The sequence below is a fragment of the Podarcis melisellensis genome (assembly GCF_964234715.1).
Source record: "Podarcis melisellensis genome assembly, chromosome: 8".
Classification (NCBI taxonomy): domain Eukaryota; kingdom Metazoa; phylum Chordata; class Lepidosauria; order Squamata; family Lacertidae; genus Podarcis; species Podarcis melisellensis.
This window is the reverse complement of record NC_138540.1, coordinates 40,948,124-40,962,824: the sequence shown is the minus strand read 5'-3', so window position 1 is coordinate 40,962,824 and position 14,701 is coordinate 40,948,124. Positions and strand designations below refer to the sequence as shown.

Sequence of the window (14,701 nt, the reverse complement as noted above, 5' to 3'; positions counted from 1 at the left end):
GCCAATATATTTTCCTTAGAAATAATCAGCTAAAATTGTGGGTTGTCTTATACAGGAAATTATCTGTGGTGATTGTGTGTGTGATAGGTTGCTGCAGCAAGGCGTGCTGATGATTAGCTGCGGCTTTGACAATTGGGCGGGCTATTAACAGTAGCGGGGAGGCGTGTGTGCAATCGGCTGTGATTGCGTCGGGTTTTCTTTGGTGAGTGTGCAGACAATTGTTTGTCATGTTGATGCGTGCCATCTGCATTTGCGGGCAGGCTGCAGAGCGATTGGTGGCTGTGCCCCTCTCCCAAAAAAGTGCAACAACTTTGGACAATTGGGTCATCTTATACATGGGGGCGTGTTATACACTGAAAAATATGGTATATACCATGTTAGTGTTCAGAATGGCTTAACTTACATTATTTTGTTGTAATTTCGAGTAGGGAAACCTGACTCACTCCAAATGTTACTGGACTACAACTCCCATCCTTCCTGACCATTGGCCATGCAGGCTGAGCACAGTGGGAGTTTAGTCCAACAGCATATGGAGGGCCACGTGTTTCCAGGGTAGAGAGGCACCTCTTTGCTGTGGCCTTTGACACTTGGGTACATTTTTAGGAGACACTCTGGGGAGAGTGCCAAGGGCCAGATAAAAAGGTCTGATTCTGCCATAAACCCTACCATGGGGTACTGAATTTAAAGGGACCGTTGGCATTCAGGCTTGGAGTATGCCTCTGCCTAAGGCACTGGGGCCAGTGGTTTGAGAGCTGCTATTGGGAACGTCACACTCTAAACCTCTGGACAACCTGTATTTGCATCACTGAGAAATAACCCTCTGTGGATGATTTTGTTCCAGAGCTTGGACCTCATACATATTCTGATAACCCAGTTAACAGTTTCCATCTTCCTGATAGACTGGGAGAAGCCAAAGGAGAGAGGAACGGCAAAAGCATCTATGGGTAAAAGTTTGCCTTTGTTTTCTGATAGGTTGTGTATAGGGCTGTAAGAAGGCAGTGATTTGAAGGCAGCAACTGAATGTTGGAAATTTCAAAACAGACAAAAGAAAGCATCCAACCATGGAAGCAGAACATAGCTAATCGTAGCTAGTAGCCATTGATAGCCTTTACCTCCATAGATTTGTCTAATCCATTTTAATAGTCATCCAAGTTTGTGCCCATCAGTGCCTTCTATGGGAGTGAATTCCATGGTTAAACTATACGCTATTTGAAGAAGTACTTTGTTTTGTCTGTTCTGAATCCTCCAACATTCAACTTCATTGGGTGTCCACACATTGTCGTGTTAGGAGTGAGGGTACAAAACTTGTCTCTGTCCACTTTCTCCATTTCATCTCTGTGCAGGGCACGTATAGACAGAGTGGTGCTCTTCAGACATGGTTGTACAGTCAACTCACATCTTGCATATGTTTAACTTGCATGATTTCTGCTTTATGCACTTGGTGGCCAGCCAGCTAAAATCGCACAAATTAAAAATACAGGGGGCGGAGAGCTTGAAAGCTTTTTGTGTTGCAGGGTTTTCCTGGTGTGGAAAGAGCTCTTAAGCTGTCTGCCTTGCTCACTGGGCTCTTGGAGATCTCACGAGAACTTGAGCGCCTTGCGAGATCTCTCAATAGCCTCCTAGAACCCTGTAAGCAAGGCAGAGAGCTTAAGAGAGCTCTGCCTCGCTTGACGGGCAAGACCTGTTTGCTATGCCGGCTCTAGAAAAGAAGGATGTTTGTGTAGGGGTGGTTCCAAGGGGGTGGTTTGACTGTACATGTTTTTGTGCATATGTACCATCCTTGAAGTGTAATCCCCACACAAGGTTCAAGTTGACTATACTGCAACTACCATTATCCCTGATCAATGGCCATACTTGATGGGACTGATTGTCATCCAGCAGTATTTGGAGAGCACCTCACTGGCTACCCATGATCTAGGGCTAGCCAAGGAGGATAGCTGCTAGGGCAACATGCCAATCATTGCTCCATCTACAAATCTCTGATTAGCTAGGAAGAATCATCCGATGGCTTTCCCTCCCAGTCTCCTGTGACTGCTTCCAGTTCCAGGGTTGTGCTCAGCCATTTTAGTTTAAAACACAGCCAAAAGAAAACCCCATCTTATCTTGCATCCCTTCACATGCCCTTTCATTCTGCCACCTACTACATTCTGCCACCTATTCAGGCAAAAAGGGGTGGCCATGGGGCTTCCTAGCATTTTGTGGGATGGAGCATGAAACGTTTGACACCATGTGCTTGCTACGGGAGGATGTTCTTGAAGATCTAAAGCTTTGACTCCCAGGAAAATGAGGGCAATGTTACCTACAGCACATTCGCACAGCTGTTGTGTGATACTTGCTTGTTTAATTAGTGTTGGCAAATCACTTTGAGGCCCTCGGTTCTTCTGGGAAATCAGCAGGAGCCTGTTCCAGGAAGCAAGCTTGCTTCAGATTGTAACGATTTCATATCAGGAGAGGTAAATTAACATAAGCAAGGCTCAAGGAAACCCAGGGGCGTTGAGCTTTGCACTTTGCCAAGAATCCGATAAGCTCGTGTGGAGTCTTCAAATAAAGCCAATTGTTTCAGCTTCATTGTGTGTGTGTTTTAACCTCCCTCCCCTGCTTCAGGATATCAGAAGGCTACTTCCTCTGTGAGTGCCTGGAGAACTTTTCTGATCGCTAATGAGTGGAACGAGATCCAGACCCACAGAAAAGTGAACCCTTCACTCCAGTTGTTTGCCGTCTTGCTGCTACTGGAGGTGAGAGAGAGAGAGAGAGAGAGATTAAGGAAAGAAAGTATCTTTCTGTGCAGTCTCTGTGCTCTGCTACTGATAACTTTCCTCTTTCCCAAGGTCACTGATATAATATACTTAGGACCACAGCGTGCACAACCTTCTGCACAGATCACCAGGGGTGCAAAAACTTCTGCCAAACTTGGAAGACAGATTTTCTAAGGGCCAGCTCAGAGGCAGGAGGAGAGGAAGTGTCCATTTGGACTGGTAGGGTAGAAGGCAGGGAGACCAGCAGTAAGTGGAGCCAGAGCCAGGACAGGCAGAGGTAACATGCTAAATTCCACAAGGACAACACTGAGACTAATGGAGGAAGAAGCTAGAAGGCAGGACACGGAGGTTGCCATCATCTTCTTCCTTCTTCTTTGGCGGTCACTTGTAGCCAAGTAAGATTGTTTTAACAATGAGTCCGTAAGTGACTATGGAGGCCAATTCTGGACCCACACGTCCTTCCACAGTGGGAACATTGGTTCCCGGGCGGGATTTGATCATGGTGTGGATTTGCCAAGCGTGCCTTACTCTTAGCACGTTTCTCCCTTGCGTTCTGAGTTCGAGTGTCTTCAAAGTCCATGACACCTATGGTGAAGGCTGGTCTCCAACTGGAGTGCTCGCAGGCCAGTGTTTCCCAGTTGTCGGTGTTCATACAACATTTTTAAAGATTAGCCTTGAGACAGTCTTTAAACCTCTTTATGCTTTCCATTTTTAAGTTCAGAATAGAGTAGTTGCTTTGGAAGATGATAATAAGGCATCCACACAACATGACCAGTCCAACGAAGTTGATGTTGAAGAATCATTGCTTCAACACTGGAGATCTTTGCTTCATCCAGTACACCGATAATAGTTCGCCTGTCTTCCCAAGTGGTGTGTAAGATTTTTCGGAGATACCGTTAATGGAATCTTTCGAGAAGTTGGAGATGGCGTTTGTAAGTGGTCCATGTTTCACAAGCATACAGCAAGATTAGTAGTACAATAGCTTTGTAAACAAGCATTTTGGTTTCCCTGGGAATGTGCCGGTCCTCAGACACTCTGCACTTCAGTCGGGAGAGAGAGAGACGCACTCGCAGAGCTCAGGTGATGCTGGATTTCGGCATCAGTGTTGACCCTTGTGGAAAGATAACTGCCTAGGTAGGAGAAGTGATCGACATTTTCCAACGTTACACCACATAGGGCCATCATGACTAATAATCCTTGGTAGGCCCCTCTGCTTACATTAATTTGTCTGATCCCCTTTGTTAAGATATTTAAGCTATTGGCCAACACCACATCACCCTTTGCTAGTCATTTAGTTGTGTCCGACTCTTCGTGACCCCATGGACCAGAGCACGCCAGGCACTTCTGTCTTCCACTGCCTCCCGCAGTTTGGTCAAATCCAGTTTTATGGGGGGTGAGGGAGCCACTCAGTGAGGTTGAGAAGAGACTTAGGCCCAAATCCCACTATGTTCTTTTGACGTGGGGACCAAACAGGCTTCTTTTAATTTCTAGGTGGTGGGGCTTAAGAATCTCACATCAAGAGACCTGAATGTGAATCTGCACCCGGGACCAAATGCCTATCATGCTCCTTGGAGCCCAATTCTTCGGTTTGGGATTGCTGCTTCTGTTTGGCTGGCAGTGGGGATTGTACAGGTGATCTTTCTCACTGAGTTTGGTTTAACTAAAGCTGCATACACACTATAGCTTAAAAGCATATTTGAAGCACATTTTGTCTCTCAGAATTTACAGCATTGTAGTTTGTTAAGGGTTTCTGGGAATTGTGCTCTGTGAGGAGTAAATGACAGTGCCCAAAATTGTTTGAGGGAAAGAATGTGTTTCCAAGGTATAGTGTGTACACAGCCTAAGAATATATATATATATATATATATATATTTGCTTTCGTAGATTTTCACGGGTACAGGAATGCAGGTTTTGGTGTCCTCGGGTGTCTTCCCGTGTAAAAGTTGGGGTGTCTAGGCGACGTTTTGACGAGGTCTCACTCGTCATCTTCAGGCTGGTGCTTTCGGCTTCTTGTTACTGGAACAGAGCAGGATCTCAGTGTTTGAGTTCCTATAAATACTGTTGAGGGGGTGTGGTGTATAGCCTCCAATGTTCTGGGCAGAGAGGAAGTTCCCAGGCTAGTGTGCCTTTTCTTCTTTTGTTCCTTAATTACTTGAGGGATATCTTGAGTGATTTCTTGGGTGATATCCTGAGTACCACTTAGGTGGGTCATTAGGTGTGGATTAGTTGCTAAAGTCTTTGTGTCTTGACCTCTTGAACTTTGTGAAGAGTTTTTCTGAGAAGATGGCTGTACTGCACTTAGTTGTGCTCTGGCTTGGCTTCGTGTATAGGGGCGAGCTGTGGTTTTGTGGCCTGTGTCAGCCAGATCTGTGTAGGGATTGCAGGATATATATATATATATCCTTGATGGATATATATATATATATATCCTTGATGCTAGCCCTAGAATAAAGGGCTACCTAGGTCATTCTACATCTCCTCTTCCTTTAGTGCTAGTGTGGAAAAATGTAACAAATGCAAAATCAAGAGCAATAGCTAACCGTTTTTGAAAGGTCCTTACGTGGGTAACATGACAAAAGAAGTGAGCAATCTTATTGTGTGCATGTTGTAGGACACCCTCAAAGACCTCATTTGCTATATTAAGAAATAAGTCCAAGGTCGCCAACCTTTCGGACTAGTGGACACATTTTGGATTTTGAAAGAGTGCTGGCTTGGGGTGTCAGTCACAAAATGGGTGCCATGGAGAGGTTGTGGCAAAACACAAAATGGTTGCCATGGGGAGCATGGCATAACACAAAAATGAGAGAGGCAGCCATCCTTGGCAGCCTAACAGAGCACTTTAATTGCGCAAATCTAAGTTTCCAGTATGCGCTTGAACCCCTTCTGTAAAATGAGGCACCCTTTGAGTATTGCTGCTGATGAGGAACCTACTGTGTGCTCTTGCCTACCATAATTATAGGGTGATTATAGGCAGCATGCTTTTTTTTAAAACAGGTGCTGTTTTCTGTTGGGTTATATGAGCGGTTTGTAGAGGACAAGATTCACCAGTTTGTTGATCTTTGTTCCCTGAGCAATGTGAGTCACATTATATTTATTTAACATGATTTCTATACAGTGCAGCTTAATCATTCAAACTGCTAAGCAGTTTATGTTCATGTACTTATTTACTGTATTCCTTCACCAAATGGTCCCAGTGTAGATTACAAAAATATCACAAATTTAAAAAATACACCTTCATTAAAATAATAAAATTGTATTATTTTATTTGAATGCTATGAGAACCCGTGTGGCATAGTGGTTAGAAGACAACCTGGGAGACCAGGGTTCAAATTCTCACTTGGCCATGAAGCTCACTGGGTGACCCTGGGCTGGTCACTGTCTCTCAGCCTAACCTACCTCACAGGGTTGTTGTGAGGATAAAATGTCAGGAGAAGAGAACCATACAAATGTAATAAATAAATATGAAAATTACAATCATAAGACAAGCCAATAACAAAACTGTGCAGAGCAACAATTGGCTCAGCTGCATAGAGATAAAAGTTTGGCCATGCGCCATTAGCCAAAGTCACCACAGGACCAGTTTGTTAGCTACCCTGCTCCAAGATGGGCAAGCAGGGTATTATCAGAACAAATTAAGTATACAGGCCTTCTAGTGACTCATAACTGATTAGTTTATTCAGTGTATTTACAACCTGCTGTTCAATTTGAATAGAATTTCCATAGCTGCTGCTGGTGGCAGTATTTGTTGACAGTAGTAATAGTAGGAAAACAAACTTAAAAATTCTTAAAACAATAACAGCATTAAAGCACTGGGGAAAGTAAAAACCAACACCAGGTAAAATCAGTAGATGAAATGCATTCAGTATGAAAGCCATCTGATGGTAAATTAAAACCATACTAAAATGATTGAGTGATGATTTTTTAAAGTCTTCGTCTGCCTGGGGAGAGGACATTCCTTAACTGGGGCACCTGCCCCCAAAAGGCCCAGATATGTTGGGTGTGGTTGAATTGCTCTAGAGGGGAGTCTTAATTGTGCCATTGTTAATCTGTAAACAAGCTTTGATTACAATCGTGTTCAAACATGTTCTGAAACTGTATTTGCCCATTTGATAAATGGTTGCATGCTTCATTTGCCTCTCCCTGTCCCTCTAGGTGTCAGTGTTCATTTTGACACACAGATGTTATGGCTTCTACATCCATGGGAGAAGTGTCCATGGACAGGCAGATGTGGGCATGGACACCATGCTCACCTATATCAGGAAGGAGGAGGTAATAGTGTCTACTGGTCTATCTGTCTGTCCTTTCTCTTTATGACAATTACTTTGCACACCTGGGAAGGCTATGTCTCCCTGTTGGATTTGCCCATTTTCAAGTGAGCTTGTCAGGATTTAAACCCCATTAGCTACTATTTTTACAAGGCTATGGGGATCATGATTCAACTGAAACTGGAGGGAGTTGAAAGGTAGAACTTGTGGATTTTATAGTTACCCCATCACCCCGCCCACAATAATATAAACATTGTTATCAATTCCACTAGGTCTTGTGCAAAAATAAGGCATGGGGCAAGGTTTCTATGGCTCTATTCACACTCCTATTTCCTGGGCACTCGCTGCATTTCTCGTGCTGGGTTTTAATCCATGTTCACTTGACGTTATCTCAAAGGCATATGTATCCTGTACTTTGTTATAAAATGCTAGATGAGTTGTTTCTCAAATTTGCTTTAGGCCTAGTCCTTAAGCTGTTTGTATGAACATTTTGGCAGAGGGTCAAGACATCCCCTGCCCAGTCAACGCTGCCTAGTGTCTACAGAAACAAATCTGACATAAATAAAGCCCTGTTGATGTGAACAACTAGGGGGTAAAGAGCTGTGAAATGTGCAGGGGGCATGGAACAACTTCACTGCGCTTTAAGATGGTAATGTGAACATACCCTTAGTCAAAGGAATGTGAACTCCAATATGGTTTGAGCCTTGGCTGGCACGTCTCTCCCTCCCTCTCCAGAAGAGATCTCTGATGTCAGATCTCTGATATTTATGCTTTGTACTTCCCAATTATTATTCTTTCCACCCCTTCCATTGGTTCTCTCCACAGGAGAACCTCTGTGCTCTGAGAGGCCTGGAGGCCTACTCTGATGTGCAAACATTTGAGGTGCTTCTTACAGACAGGACTCGAGCATTCTATGACAAAATAACTCTATCTTTCATGGAGGTACAGTACCTAATCCTATTTTCTCAGTAATTGTTAGACAAAGATATTGGTCAGTTGTGCAAAGTATTACTTAGAAATGATGATGCCTTCAAGGGTGGAAGCTGTCAGGCCCAGGGGCCACATGCAGACTCTGGGACTCTCTGTCTGGCCTTTGGGATGCTCCCCACAGTCTTCAGGGTGCCACAAAACTTGGTTGTTTTCACTTCTTGATCAAAAGCTAACCTTAGTTGAGCTTTCTTTTGCTGAGCTCCTTCAAGGAACAGCAGCCTGCTAAGCTACAGGCAACCCTCCCGTTTTCCCCTCCACTTTTTAATTTAAAACTCTGTCTGTGCATGGAAGCCAGCGCTCCAGAACAGCAGGTGAAAATTGAGCCAAGATCCCTGCTGCCAAAGGCAAGATCTGAGTGAAAACAAATAGATGTATTTAAAAAAAAAACCTCTTCAATTGGGAATGCCAGGTAACTGGCACAAACTTTAAAAGTCTGTGCACTTTTTCTGTGACAGGTTCCCAGAGGAGCCCACATCCGACCTGACCTTCACAAACAGAGACTAAATGGCTACTTTGCCTTGAACCACTTTCTGGTCTCCTTTTTTGAACATGTGAGTCTTTGGCTTCCTCTATTTACTATTCACCTTTTTTTGTACTGGGTATTTGTATCCATAGTTTGTTCTACACAAAGTGTTTTGCTTTATATGCAAACAATGGGGGCCAGTGTCAAGGACCAACATAGTCAGGCATCTAACCAAGGGACCACTGACAAGAACCTCTTGGAGCTGCTCTTCCACCATTGCTCGCTCACCTTTTATTCTGACCCAGACAATGGTGAGGGGGAGCATAAGATGTCACTGCTTGCTTACTCATTGGGACTCTTTCTGCCAAGCAAGCCAATGATAACTCAGATGAGAAAGGTAGAGATGGACCACTGCCTGGGTGGTCTATCAGGTCTTCTTAAAATAATAATAGAAGGGTAGCCTAGCCAAACCAGGGCTGTTAAGAGAGTCATGGTGGTCGTTAGCAAGACAATGGAACATCTTGCTCCAGGTGTGATCAGAGACTGGAGATTTGAATGGTTGCCAGGGTAACTGCTTTGGGGCAGGGCAAGGGGCTTCTGGGAAGGAGGAAGGCTGAGATCTATCTTGGCGAGGGAGGACTGCCTGCAATGCTTTGGGGCATGCTGTAAGATCTGGACCCCCTCCATGCAGACTGAGGGTGTAAATAGGCAAATAAACCCTATTTCTTAAAGCACGATCATCTCCACAGTGTCTTCTATTCTCCAAAGGGGCACAGACCTGTGATCCCATGTGCTCTGGCCACTGCTTGGCAGAGAGAGGGGGCAGGCACCAGGCTATTGTAACATAATATAGGAAGGCATTTTGATGGTGATGTCATGTGGATGCAGCCCACAGCTTCTTTACATGAGCAGCAACACATGAGTCCACAGTAAACTGCCATGTGGAAGTACCCTTAGTTAATGTTTTCCCCCTTGTCTTTGTGCATTTAGTGTCATCGTGCAGGCCCAGCTGTGTTGGAAATGAATTATAAGTGAGTCATCTTGTACTGTCATATTTCTTTCACTTTTAATTGTCTCCTCACTCTCTCCACCCTTTAGAGATACAAAGATATGGACTACATGGTGAAGGACAAATTTTTCCTGGAGCGGATCATGGACATGGAGTTCCAGGAACCAGGGGACATTTCCACTCTCTATAATGGTATTCCAAACACTTACCAGTGGGAATTGGTTTGTAAGCTTCTGCACTGGGTATTGCCTTTTATTAGCACACATCCACACCATACATTTAGAGAACTACTGTGCTACTTTAACAATATATTTATTGGTTTATTTCATTTATATCCCACTGATTTCTCCAAGGAGTTCAAGTTAGTATAGTTGGTTCTCCCTGTCCTCATTTAATTCCCAGAACAACCCTGCAAAGAAGGTTAGGGTGAGAGACAGTGAGTGCTCAAAGTCACCCACTGAAATTCATGTCTGAGTGGGGATTTCAGCCTGGTCTTCTTGGTCCTAGTATGACACTCTAGCTGCTATACCACACTTGCTGCCACAGGAATTTAACTTCGTTAAGGGTGCTGACTTCACAGAGCTACCAGTTCTTAACAATCCTGGGAGATGCTGAGTTCCATAATGATATGAATGAGCCCATGACTGCTCAAACAGAAACCAATCAAATGCAAGGAATGGATATGTGCCATTTACTGTACCACTGATGGTTGACGTATGTCACTAACCATTATACCAGTCTGTGAGATGTGCCCCATTTAGGATACTGCTCCTTGATATTTGTAGATGTTCACACACTCTTAAATTATTTTCCTGTGGCATGGAGACTAACAGATGGACAACAAAAGTTGACCCTGCAAGACTTTATGGTTATAAAGAGGCTTAGATCACATGCACACCATACATTTAAAGAACACTCATGCCACTTTAACCGTCATGGATCATCCTGGGAACTGTAGTTTGTTCAGGGTGTTGAAAATCGTAGCTCTCTGAGGTCAGCACCATTAACAAATAACAGTTCCCAGGATTTTCCATGACTGTTAAAGTGGTGTAAAAGTGCTTTAAGTGATGGCTGGTGTCTGTTAAGACTGGTAAAGCAGGAAGCAGGGAGTCCACCAGTAGGTGGAGCCAGAGCCAGGACAGGCAGAGCCACCCCCTGGCTGACTGTAAGTAAGGGTCATAGGGTTGCCATATTTCAAAAAGTGAAACTCCATACACACAATGTCAAAATTCACCAAGATCGACATAGCCGAAACCCAGCTATATCTGGGAAATTCTGGACGTATGGCGACCCTAGTGGGACAGTGACCCATTTGCCCTAATGGTCCAGCCTCCACTATATGTTTCAAGTGTGTGGTCTGGATGTGGCAATACAGATTCTATTTTGGGGTGCATTTTTTTTTCAGAAACGGAGTAATTGCTATGAGAGTAAAAAGGGTGGAAATCTGAAAAAGATACTATTTTCCTCTTCCTCTAGATGACCGTGCTTTATTTAGCAGAACACTTTTCTACAGTCACGAACTGGTGCTGCTGCTCTTTGAAATCCTTGTCTTCTCTGCTGTAGATTTGGCAGCACAGGATTTTGTATTGTCAACAATTGTGACCTTTGTCGTGCAAAAGGTAAATGGTTTTGTGACACCAGGTGCATGATATATCTCAAAAGAGTAGGGATTGGGGTGGGGATTTGGGTGAGTTCACATTTTCATACGTACCCACCTAATTCTCACTTCGCAAAACAATACACAAACTGAAATGCTGCTATGCTTTGAAATTCACAGTTCTCCCAATTTAGTGATGGACTTCTCCAACCAATGCATACAATAATACATGTATTGGGAGAAATACCCACTAAAATGGTGACAGATTTTCATGAGGCCTTAAAAAGAAAAAAAATTGATGCAGAACTAAAGTTTGGAGAAAGTGAGAGAATATGAAATTGACAGCTTTGTCCTTAGAGGATGAGATGTTAATTCTACTCTCTTAAAAATATGCTTGGAATGGAGAAAGCAGTGGAGGGTTCTGCCCCTCTCATTTATTGTGAGAGTGGGTAAAAACTGAGGGTTACGGAATGGAATTGTCAGGCAGTAGACGTAAGCAGGGCTGTCTTAAGCATATCTGGCACCGTGGTGCAAATATCTCTCCGGCGCCCCCCCCTTCCCCAGAGTTTTCTACCTTTTTTAAGGGGGGGGGGCTTGGTCTGGCTCGTTTACATCGTGTGGTCCGACATGCACTCGGCACTGCACAAGAGGCGCCTGGATCGCAGCCCAAACGGCCTCTCGCACCCTCCTGCAAAGCCTCCCTCTAAGCGCCCAGTGCCCCTAACCTTCCCCCATCCAGGGAAGTCTGTGCGACAGGAGGGCCAGCAAGCAGATCAGGTGGCTTGCCGGCTGTCCCATCCTTGCTCGGTGCCAGGCTTGCACAGGGCGCTTTCCTGATCCGCTCGCAGACTCTGCAGGGAGGTACGCAGGCAGTGACACGGCCAGAGAGGGGTGGGAGAGACACCCCCGCCCTGTCCCGCACCTGCTCCTGATTGCATCCGCCAGGTGCCCAGTCAGCCCCAGCAGGAGGGGATACAAAGGGGCTTCCCTGAGCCGGATGCAGTGCGCTCCAATGGGCGGCTGAGAGGAGAGCAGCGGACTGCCCCAGAGAGGGGAAGGGAGCACTCCCTGACTCTCCTTCCTGGACACTTAGCCTGTGGCGCCCTCCGAAATCTGGCACCCCAGCACCCCACGCCACTAACGTCTATGGGTAAGACGCCCCTGGATGCAGGAGAAAACCAAGAACATGTTTAATGTGATGGGTGTGTTGCCTCCCATTTTAACCAAAAGTCCACAAACACACCATGGGCCACCTGAATGCAGCTGGTGGACCACTGGTGCTCCATGTGCCATAGTTTGGGTACCTTCGCAATAGACATGTGTCTTTATTGCACTACTTTGACTTTCAGTTTGTGAAGATGCTTCGCAACACACTTGGAAGGAGGAACCTGGCTGAGAAAACCTTGGTGGAGAAGCAATTCCTAATCTAGAATTGAACAACAAGCTGTTAATCTTGAAACTACATTCCCTGGCTGTGGGGTTGCAGCTGCTAATTGAAGATATAGTGAAACATTTAGGACACCTTGTCTGTTTATCCCCAGAACTGTGGCATGCACATCTTTCATATGAATTACAGAACTCTGCCCAGGGAATCTGTTCTTGCTGTCAAAGTTCAGTGCCAAAGCATGTGAAGTAGCATAAGTGCCTTTGAGCATTGGCCATGTATCTTTCCCAAAGTAGCAATGAAGTGACAGTAAATCTTCACATACCTATTTTAAGTTGCATGGCTTCCCAGCACACATGGACCTTGGCACTTCTTGGCTTGAAATTTTCAGCACTAGTGGGTGTGAATTGGTAAAAAAGCAAAACGAAACAAAACACCAATACTGTGCTCCTGCATGTTCCAACAGGACAAAAACAATCACAGACCATGGGCTCTGCAGTCAGTTGCTGAACAGAAGGTAGTGGTTGGACTGCAGCAGTGGTTGGACTGCAGGCTTAAACATGACTCATGGGCTGCATATAATAGTTTTTTATGGCTCAATACCCACAACACTGATTATTTAAAAACAAAATATTTAAAAATGACTGCTCCCATGGATCCCTTGCTCTGATTCTATGAGGCTAACAGTTGCTTTTCTTATCTTACTCGCCCTGCAATGTTTTCCTTCTTCATCTTAGTAGTAGTATTAGAAGTATGTTGACTTTTACACTTTGGTCACACATTCTGGCATTCAGCCCCAGACCATGTGTTGATGCAGCCCTTGGTATGAAAAAGTTTAGCCACAACTGGAAGAGGTACTGTTCTTTTGTGTGAGAGAGCATTAAATTACACTTCTAAGCACATATGGCTGGCCAGTCTAAAGGCCTCCTACCAGGCAGCCAATCTCAGGTGCCCGGTTTTACACAACACCATTCTCTTCTGTGTCTAAAGGGCAGTGTCTAAAATGGTGTCCCAGGCAAGGAATATCTTCAGCTCTCCCCCTCCAATTACCGGTAATTGTTTTAATACATTGCGTTGTCCTGGCTGCAACAAAACATGACTCTCCCACATCAGTCTCTACAGCCAAAGCAGGCGGTGTAACCTTCCAATGGTTTGACTTCACCCTCAAAGGCACACTCCTCCATTGTATCCTGAGATAGACAGATGCCAACAACAACACATTGAGTTTTTAAAAATCACGTTTGTGGCGCATTTCATGATTTATACTTGTATGAGCTGATTTGTGCACGTAGATCTGATCACAGTCCCTTACAAACACTCTGGCACACGTACCATTTGTTTACTGGGCATTGATGTTGTACATTTTCTTAAAAATTAAAAAGATTATGACGTAATGCTGTCATCAGCTTTACAAGTGAATGTGAACTTTTTGTGTTATTTGTTTCAGCTGCTGGATAGTTGATGGATACATTTAGAGTAATAGTTAGCTTCTCAGCCTTACACACACACACACACACACACACACACACACACACACACGAGTTCAGGTGCATGTTTGGGTCACATGCTACTGAATCCACCTTTGCTGAATAGGACCTGAGCACATACTAATGTAGGAAGAAGCATAACTCATGGTGGGCGTTGCACACAGAAGGTCCTAGATTTTGCCCTTTGCATATCCAGTTAAAATAATCACATAGCAGCTGAGCGGGAAATAACTCTGCCTGAGACACTGGAGATCCACAGAATACCAGGCTAGATAGGTAAATAGTCTGACTTAGTACAACTCTGACCTGAAGTTCTTGGTTCAAGTCCCAGTGTCCTTGACACTCCTTAAAATAATGAACACGAAATCCTTGTGGAGTCACAGCCCATTTGCTACTGGTGTGCAGCATAGCAAGTTTGGGGTCTTATTTCCCAGAGGAGGTGGGGAAGACTGCTACTTTGATTCAGTCGTATAAATTAATAATGATGGTAACTTATTGGACTGCTGTGTATGTGTATATTAGGGCCCTGTGTGTGCTTCACAGCACATCACAGGTTGGCATTTGCTAAAGACAAAATTAATCTCCTTTTGTATTGGGAGTGATTCTAAATTACTGCACTATTGACCACAGCAGCCCACAGAATGAATGGGCTGGTTTTAATGGCTGTTACTGGGGGTGCGGGGGGGGGTGTCTCTCGAACAAAGTTTGCTGCTGAGCTTTGTGGGGAAAATAGCTTAAAATCTGCCTTTA

At 44.6% G+C, this 14,701-nt stretch overlaps 1 protein-coding gene across 1 annotated transcript in view; it reads left to right on the top strand.

Moving 5' to 3' along the window:
* LOC309374918 (meckelin-like) overlaps positions 1-13,858 on the top strand; it is a 28,682-nt gene extending 14,824 nt beyond the window's left edge. The window contains exons 15-24 of the mRNA XM_081920171.1: positions 842-944; positions 2,605-2,735; positions 4,248-4,388; positions 5,751-5,831; positions 6,909-7,025; positions 7,847-7,963; positions 8,467-8,562; positions 9,573-9,675; positions 10,960-11,102; positions 12,430-13,858. Of these exons, the coding sequence (XP_081776297.1) occupies positions 842-944; positions 2,605-2,735; positions 4,248-4,388; positions 5,751-5,831; positions 6,909-7,025; positions 7,847-7,963; positions 8,467-8,562; positions 9,573-9,675; positions 10,960-11,102; positions 12,430-12,510 (1,113 nt within the window). The 3' untranslated portion in view covers positions 12,511-13,858. The remainder of the gene's footprint in view (positions 1-841; positions 945-2,604; positions 2,736-4,247; positions 4,389-5,750; positions 5,832-6,908; positions 7,026-7,846; positions 7,964-8,466; positions 8,563-9,572; positions 9,676-10,959; positions 11,103-12,429) is intronic.
* Positions 13,859-14,701: the final 843 nt, after the last annotated feature.